Source organism: Aegilops tauschii, chromosome 2 (assembly GCF_002575655.3).
Source record: "Aegilops tauschii subsp. strangulata cultivar AL8/78 chromosome 2, Aet v6.0, whole genome shotgun sequence".
Taxonomy (NCBI): domain Eukaryota; kingdom Viridiplantae; phylum Streptophyta; class Magnoliopsida; order Poales; family Poaceae; genus Aegilops; species Aegilops tauschii.
Window position 1 is genome coordinate 426,789,708 of NC_053036.3, and position 8,983 is coordinate 426,798,690.

Consider the following 8,983-nt stretch of genomic DNA (forward strand, 5'->3'; position numbering starts at 1 on the left):
TTCCTTTCGTACATGGGTATATGGGGTACACATACCCCAGTACCTATTCGCCAATTCATTGTTGTATGCTGGATTGTGTCATGTCTACTTATCTATCATTGTGTTCTTTCAATGATTTAAGCGTTGAAGCAATTGTGTCATCACCGGTGAGACAACCGTGGACCATTTTTGGACTCGTGGCACTGATATTGTCAATCAATATATGATGACTTAGCCGTCATAATCTGTAAATAATCAATATATGAACGATGACCTACCTGTCATAATCTGCAGATTCTGATAGTCCAGAAACACAATTCTATTTCAGACAGCGGTACGTTCTTATCAAACAAAAGGAAACGTTGCCATATCTCGCCATCTATACCATTAAATTGGCCTTCGTACGGGCCGTTGTGTTCAGCGGTGTCATTTTCATGAACGCGTGATCGAATTAATTCTTGTTTAGGCTCTGAAGTTAGTTGGCTGATTCACAACTTTGACCATCTTACTTGATACTGTTGTAAATAGACTACTAGGATTATACAATAAGAAATGCAGACTAGGTCACTAGAGACTACTTCAGTACTGGTTTAGAGTCTGACTCTTCCGACGGTTAATTTGTCGGGATGTAGTTATATTTCTGCTGTAAATGTAAACCTAGAGCAACTGCGTAGCACTCTAATTATTGTGCGGTCTGTCATTTTCCAGCTCCTCCTTGTGTTGAGGAATTGGTTGCTCTGGTTGTATTTGGATTTCCAACTAACCAGTGAAGCTAGTGCTATTAAAAGCTCGAAGTTTACTCTACAGAGCGAACATTCGTATGCAAAAACATAAATATCGGTGCAAATGTCCAAGAGAATTCTAACAATCTATTCATTAGAACAGTTCCTAAATCCCAATCAATACACCGGTCTGGTTGCCGTGCTCGATCTGTGCAGTTGGTGGCCAATACTTTTGTTTAGAATTGGGAATTGTGGGGATGTAGACAACCTGATACCAACAGTCTTGTACTTTTGTTATTGTCACAAACTTCTGGTCAGCAGTTTGGTTACTCTATTTTCGTTGTTGACCCGGCCCACCGCCACTGACTGATGTAGTAAGACCAATAAAATCGTGTGTTTGGTTCGGGAACCAAATGAAATGGAATGTAAAAAGACGAAGGAAATCAGACCTTCTCCTGATGTTTTGACACTGGAGACAACCATTGCACGGTGCTATGTTCATATCCAGATAATTTGAGAATACAAACCTTTAACTATACTTGACGGTGCAGATCTTATTCAGTTCTTACGGACCGTGCTTATGGATCAACTCGAATTATCACCTGATCATATGATTGGAGGACATGCGTCACACTGTGGGGCTGAGGGCATCATGGTGTGACGTCCCACCTTTTCTTGCAGGTGACAAATTGTCTATCTATCTATCTATCTATCGTGCTGTCCTGTTTGACGCACATGTAGTTTAGGAACCACCACCTTCACCAAGAAGCAAGTGCATGCGTGAGGACTGAGATTCATATAACCATAGCGTTTGCTTTGATTTCACACTGGAAATTAGCGAAGCGAGCTCGTAAATATAGATAAGAGTATCTCTCTTTTTTTCTTTTCATTTCCATCAATGAATTAATAAACACGCGTATAGTACGTCAAAATGGATCTCTGGCAGTTACATGGTCCTCGCAGACTACCATGTGCGGCGCCTGGTACTGGTGGTGGTAGTAGCTGGGCGGGTAGTAGCACGGCGGCGGGTTCACGGGCACGGGCACGGCCGGCTTCGGCTCATCCTTCTTCTTCTCCTCCGGCTTCTTCACCTCCTCCACCTTGATGATTTGGGCGTGGCCGAGCTTCTTGCGGAGGCAGCTGACGAGGCACACCGGGTCGACGCCGTCGCCGACCACCTCCAGCTTGTCCCTCGCGTCTCCGGTTATCCCCATGGACGTCACCCCGGCTGCTCTGGCGGCCAGCGTCAGTGCTTTGGACCGGCTTTTGTCGCACGACATGCTCAATTGGATGACAATCTTTTGCTGCAACAAGGAGAAAAGCCATGGATCAATCTTCAGAGTAATGTATCGATTGCTCAAAATTAAGATCCTAAACAAGGCAGCAGGAGAGGTAAACAAAAAATAGGAGCAGAGAAACTGAATAGGGTTCCTCACCTTCATTGCTTGCTGCTGGGTTGCTAGATGCCTGTGAAGGAGAAGCAGGGACTTGATGGGAGTAAATGGCACTGGCGGTCCGAGAACTTGCGCTGCAGGTGCACTTAAGTCACGATACTTGTAAACTGAAAAAACCCGTCATAGAACTTGCATTGCGGGTGCAGATAGGTCACATATGCCATCTGAACCGGCCAGTTGTCCTATTTTCGAGAAAAACCCGTCATAGAACTTGCGTTGCGGGTGCAGATAGGTCACATTTAAAAAAATTCGTTCCTGGACATTTTTTTAAAGTCACGAATCACAAATATTTTTAATAAATATTTTTTAATTTATCGTCCGAGAACATTTTTTTAAAGTCGCGAATCTCAAACATTTTTTTAAATGTTCACCACTTAAAACAAATGTTCGCAAATCACAAATATTTTTCAAATTTATCATTCGCGAACATTTTTTAAAGTCGTGAACAAATATTTTTCAAATTAACCGTTCATGAACATTTTCAAATTTATTGTTCGCAAACATTTTCAAAATTTTCATTCGTGGACATTTATTAAAATTCACGAATCACAAATACTTTTAATAAATATTTTTTAATTTAACGTTCGCGAACTTTTTTTAAAGTCGCGAATCACAAATATTTTTTAAATGTTCACAACTTAAAAAAAATGTTCGCGAATCACAAATATTTTTCAAATTTATCATTCTCAATTTTTTTAAAGTCGTGGACAAATAGTTTTCAAATTAATCATTCACCACATTTTCAAATTTATCGTTCGCAAGCATTTTCAATTTTTTTTGGTGGACATTTTTTTAAAGTCACGAATCATAAATGTTTTTTAATTTATCGTTCGCGAACTTTTTTTAAAGTCGTGAATCACAATTTTTTTAATGTTCTCAATTTTAAAAAAATGTTCACGAATCAAATTTTTTTTCAAATTTATCGTTCTCGACCTTTTTTTAATGCCGTGAATAAATAGTTTTCAAATTAATCATTCACGAACATTTTTAAATTTATCATTCAAAAACATTTTCAAATTTTTCGTTCCTGGACATTTTTTAAAGTCACTAATCACAAATATTTTTAATTTATCGTTCGCGAACATTTTTTTATGTCGCGGATCACGAATATATTTTTTGAAACGTTAGCGAACATTTTTTTAAAGTCGTGAACAAATAGTTTTCAAATTTATCGTTCACGAACATTTTTTTAAAGTCACGAATCACATATATTTTTAAAGTCGTGAACAAATTTATCGCGCTTGACCGTTAAAGGGAGAAAACCGGGCAGCTGGCCGGTTCAGATGACCTGTGTGAACTATATGCACCCGTAATGCATGTTCTATGACGGGTTTTTCCGGTTTGCAAGTACCGTGACTTAAGTGCACCCGCAGCGCAAGTTCTCGGAACGCCGGTGCCATTTACTCACTTGATGGGGAAATGTTGGTGTTCGAGGCGAGGCTAGAATGGTTTTGGTAGCTACTGATCGATCTTCCACAGATGCAAGTGTCTAGCTTGTGATGATTTGGTGAAGGGGATACCCCCCTTATATACACGCTAGAAAACTAGAGCTATCAGTATCAGGAGCAATCCCGACGCACTAGCTCGCTAGTAGTAAGAAGATTCGTAGCAGCTGCCGCAGTTGAGCTCCGACTGAGTAAACAACTGCCCAATTGGGCAAGTAGACATGCATGTAAACGCGTCCTCATCACAAAGGACTCGGTTGAATTTTCCCGATCGGCAGGCTACCCATGGAGAGACTAGACAATGACTTGTGACGAGATCTGCCCAACTTTATCACCAGTTGGCCACGTTGGATGCTCCACCGAAGACGCGGCTGCGTACATAACTAGGCAGCAGCTCAAGTTCAACCGATCGGCGGTCCTCGATCAGCTCAATCAACAATAATTTTGTCTTAGGAACACGCGGGAGCAGAGGGATCACAGGGTCACACCCAACTTTTCCACAATTGCACGCAATTAATAAGCAATTGTTCTGATTATATCCGAGAAAAAAGAGTGTTGCGATGCTGCTTGTAGCAGGGAGAGTCTTACATATATCATGTATATAATACTAGTGTACGATAGTATAAGTCGGTGTTTTAGGATATTTCAATCTTTATCTTGTATAACACATAGTAACGCATTTGTTTGTTTCCAACTGGGTTTGCTACCTATGTAGACTGCACATGCACGATGTCGGGGGTGTCGTGCGACATATGTCAAAAGATGGCTTATCATCGAGGAGGCTAGTAAGACGTCGCCGGTGCCAGAAAACAGGACGAGGCGAAGGCATGCACGCCGGCGAATCTTACCCAGGTTCGGGGCTCTCCTAGGAGATAACACCCCTAGTCCTGCTCTGCGGGGTCTCCGCATGATCACTCAAGCAACAATGATGGCTACAAGCTTGCTCCTTGAGCTGTTTCTCTAGAGGGGGAAGAAGAACAGGTCTAGCCCTAGCTTCCTCTCTCTATATGGGTGTGTGGATGAACTAAAGTCTGAACCCTTTGCATGGGTGCTCTGGGGGGGTTTATATAGGCCTACCCCCCAGGGGTACAAAGGTAATCTGGCCGGGTGTGGGACCCGGCTGCTAGTGTCTCTGGTCGCCGGCTTCTCCGCTTGCTGATGGGGCCCGCCGCCTGGTGGGCCCTGCTGGTTGTCTCGTACTTAGCCGACAGGCCTCGCCCGCCGCTCGCGGGTCTGGCCGACTGCTCAGCACTATAGCGATGCTGGTAATGATGCGTGCTCTGTCGGGGGAGGCGTGGCTACAGTACCGCCGCTTGGTCCGTGCTTGCCGCTCTCTGGTTCCTCACTGACAGGTGAGGCCTACCGCCCGTGGGCCGTACCGACAGCCCGTACTGGAGGCATGGCCTTCTCTGCCGTAGGTGACGTCATGGGTAGAGTGGCAACAGTGCCGCGCGGGACGGGAGATCTTCGTCCGGTACGGGGCACTGTGGCCACGCTTGGCCCTGGATTCGGGGGTGGCAGGGCGTGCTATAGCCACGCCCTATCTCATCGTATTTATGTGGGCGCAGACTCTGAGGACGCTTGGGGCCGCCTGCTAGGAGCCGGCCCACCTCGTGGCCGCCTGCTGAGTCTTGCCGTCTTCTGGCACCCGACCGCTCGGACCAGTCGGCTGCGAGAAGGAGGCGCTTTGGTCTTTGGTTTTTCGAGGGGCGCGCTGGCCCCGATGTCTTGAAGCGTCATGGGAGGCCGATGAGGCTACCCGTGGTCAATTACTCCGACAGTAGTCCCCGAAGCTGATGAGGCTCCGCGGCTGGTGAAAGGAAGGAGCCTCGGCAGCTTCCTACTCCGAGCGCTTCATTTGATCTTGCTCCGTCCGTCTTCCGGCGTGCCGACTGCCAGGAGCCGGTCACGACCAGGCGGGCCGCCTGGTGGTTTTTGAAATGCCTTGGCGGGAGCCAGGTGGAGTGCTAGCGAAGCATCCAGGCTGGCCGCCCGCCGCTCGCATGCCACGCGGCGTCTGTCAGACGGGCCGGCCTGCCAACCCACACGTGCGATGGGACGTCGCTGCAGGCTGGGCCCGCCACTACCGGGCCTCGGCACGCGCGCGGATCCGCTGCGGCCGAGGCGGGCGGTTGGGATCCTGCGCACCATTACCACGCGTCGTTATTACGCGGTAAACACGGGGTCATGGGGTCGTGGGCGCAGTTAATCCCATGATCCCACGCCCCGTCACCTCGGCTTCACAACCAGGGGTTATAAGTAGGGGGAGGAGGGGAGCGGCAGACGCACGCGCACCCTCCTCTCCTTTGCCATTTCTTGACTTCTCTTCTTCTTCGCCGCCACCGCACCCCGTGCTCGCCGAAGTGGTGCTGCAGCCCGTCGTCGTCGAGCCTTCTCCCCCGCGGCGCTGTTGTTCCACCGCGGGTTCGTGCCTCCTTCGCCGCGTCGCGCCTCCATCGAGCCCTAAGCTCTCATGGCGCGCGACAAGATGAACTCCGGCGCCTGGGACGGCTCCAACGTCCAGAAGGACCACCTCGACTTCCTGTGAGACACGAGGCGGCTGCCTGGCGCGGGCTATGTCAAGACGCGCGTCCCACCGGAGAAAGAGATCACGCCGGCGCCGAAGGACGGCGAGCGCGTCGTGTTTCGGTCACACTTCCTCTGCGGCTTCGGCCTGCCGGTTAGTGGCTTCGTACGCTCCTTCCTCCAATTCGATCATCTCCAGCCGCACCACCTCACACCGAACACGGTGGTGCTGCTGTCGGCCTTCGTCACATTATGTGAGGGCTACCTCGGCATTCTCCCCACTCTCGAGCTGTGGGGAGAGTTCTTCTACACCAAGCTCGACATCTCCGCCAAGGACGAGGCGGCCCAGTGCGGCGCCTTCGTCGCGGTACGGCGCCCCGGAGCCGGTAACCGCTTCCCGTCCATCATGTTGACCCAGTCCGTCAAGCTGTGGCACAAGTCGTACTTCTACGTGAAGAACGTCAACCCGGCTCTGGACTTCGTCAACCTGCCGGATTACGAAGCCGGCCCGCCAGCCGAGCCGCGCACCAACTAGGCCTTCAAGCCGAAGCACCTATCGGCCGCCTCCACCACCAACATCGCCAAGCTCAAGGAGATGACCGACTTGGAGGGCCTCCAGGCGTCCGACTTGCTGACGGCCTTCGTGGTGCGCCGGGTCCTCCCTCTCTAGGGCCGGCCCCACATGATCAGTCAGATGAGTGGGCACCGGGACCCGTGCCGGCTGTCCACCCGTGAGATGCCAGTTGCGGAGGTGGCCTGCATGGTGAACGAGATCGCGAACCTCAAGCTCTCAGAGTTGGACTGGCGGTTCGGCAAGCGGCCATACTCCCGCGCGCATCCGCCTCCAGCCGTAAGTTCCTGACTCTTCTTTCTTTCTTGGTCTTTCTTCTTTCCCGACTGATCAGTCAGACGTGTCCCAGATCCTCTCGACCGAGCAGGCGGCCGACGCCTTGGTGCAAGGCCAGGAATACCTGCCGGACCGATCGGTGAGCAATGCGGACGACCCCGACTTGGGGGCGGCCGCCTTGGAAGACGACGCCACGGGCGGTGGCGACGGGGCAGGTGGCTCCGGTGGAGGAGGAGGCGGCGTCGAGACATGGCCGGATGACGAGGAGGAGGAGGCCGAGCTGCGCCGCCAGTCGGTCGCTCGCAGGGCGGGGGCGAGCTCCTCAGCGGCGCCACCCGCACCAGGCGGCGCACCGAAGTGCTGAGCCGGCACGCAGCTGCAAGGCGGCCGACAGAAGAAACCCAAGGGCTCGGCCGCAGCGACCAGGCGGGAGGAGGCCGCTGCGAAGGCGGCCCGGTACCAGAGGGTCCCGAAGCAGCCGCCGACGGTGTCCGCGTAAGTGCTTGCTCTTTTTGTGTTTTCCTTCTTCTTTTTGCAAACTCCTTCTGAGTTTGTCTTGTCTTGCTTGAATCAGAGCCCCGCTCTCTCTTGAGCGGTCGACCTCCGCCTCCATCATTGGAGGGGCGGAGGGTTCCGCCAACGCCCGGCGCATAGACCTGCTCGCCGACCTCCGAGAGGCGACGGAGAGGAACGCGCGGGAGGCACGCGAGGAGAAGAGGAGGCGCACGCGGCGGCCAAGGCCCAGGCTGACGCTGCGGCCAAGGCCCAGGAGGAGGAGGCGACCAAGGCCCAGGCGGACGCGGCCGCCAAAGCACAAGCGGGCGCAGCTGTGGATGGTCTGGCTCCGCAGCTGGTCGTTCCGCTGTGCTCCATGCCGCCGGCGACAGGGATCCCTGCGCCGGCTGGAGGGGCCGGCAACGACCAGCCAGTCATGGAGAGGGAGGAAGGTGACGCCGTCATCCTGAGGACGGAGGCATCCCAGCAGATGTCGGCTGCCAAAGCTCAGGGCGGTCGGCCCGACGCGCCGTCGGCGCCTCGAGTCAGCGGCGAGCTGGTGGTGGGGGCGACTTCCGTCATCCGCACTCCGACGCGCCGGCGTGTGACGAAGGCGACTTCAGCGCCGCGGCCTCATGAAGTCGGAGCCTCCAGCATGTCGGTCCCGAAGCGGATGCCACTAGCGCCGTCCCGCGGGAGTGGACGTCTGGGGCGGAACGGGCGTCCTGAACAAGGTTGCACATGAAGTCCACTCCCTGCTCCAGGCCGAAGGCGACGCCCTCAAGGATTACACAGAGAAGTTCCTGGAGTCGCGAGCCGCGGTCCGGGTATGCTCCTTGTACTTTTGCTTTCAATCTTTGCAATCTTCTGTGGGGGCGTGCCAGCGCACCCACTAGGTGTAGCCCCCGAGTTTCGGGCCGGCTGCTGAGCAGGCGGCTCGGAACTTAAAGGCAAATTCCGAGTGCTGACCTTTCTGTTGATTCTGTTGTAGGATTACCACAACGTTCGCGTGGCCGCCTACAACTCCCACGTCCGGGAGCTGGCCAAGCGGACCGCCGAGCTGACCGGCAGACGGAGTAAGCGCTCCGCTCTTTGTTCTCGCGGGGGCGCGCTAGCGCACCCGCGGGGTGTAGCCCCCGAGATTCGGGCCGACTGCTGAGCAGTCGGGTCGGATCTTCCGGCAGCTACCTTTTCTTATTTCTTTCATTGAACTGCTCAATTCTTGGTCTCGCGGGGGCGCGTCAGTGCACCCGCGGGGTGTAGCCCCCGAGATTCCGACCGACTGCTGAGCAGCCGGGTCGGATCTTCCGGCAACTACTTCTTTCCTTGTTGATTTGCTGACCTCAACTCACCCTTGTCTTCTGCAGGAGCCAATGCCACCTTGCGGCAGGAAATGGGCAAAGCTCAGACCGCGCTGCACGCCAAGGAGGAGGAGCGCCTCAAGATGGAGCAGGAGCAAGACCGTTTGGTCAAGCAGCTGGCTGACCAAGCGGACAAGCACCAGGCGGAGGTGCA

General features: G+C 52.8%; 1 protein-coding gene across 1 annotated transcript; it reads right to left on the reverse strand.

The window, feature by feature from the left end:
- Positions 1 to 1,054: 1,054 nt before the first annotated feature.
- On the reverse strand, positions 1,055 to 2,311 carry LOC109734246 (uncharacterized). The gene has a single exon (XM_045233116.1). The coding sequence runs from the start codon at positions 2,141 to 2,143 to the stop codon at positions 1,628 to 1,630; it is 516 nt and encodes a 171-aa protein (XP_045089051.1). The 5' UTR covers positions 2,144 to 2,311; the 3' UTR covers positions 1,055 to 1,627.
- Between the last annotated feature and the right edge of the window lie 6,672 nt (positions 2,312 to 8,983).

Excerpts from the sequence above, each read along its gene's own strand:
- LOC109734246 (XM_045233116.1), bottom strand. The coding sequence starts at position 2,143 with ATGAAGGTGAGGAACCCTATTCAGTTTCTCTGCTCCTATTTTTTGTTT.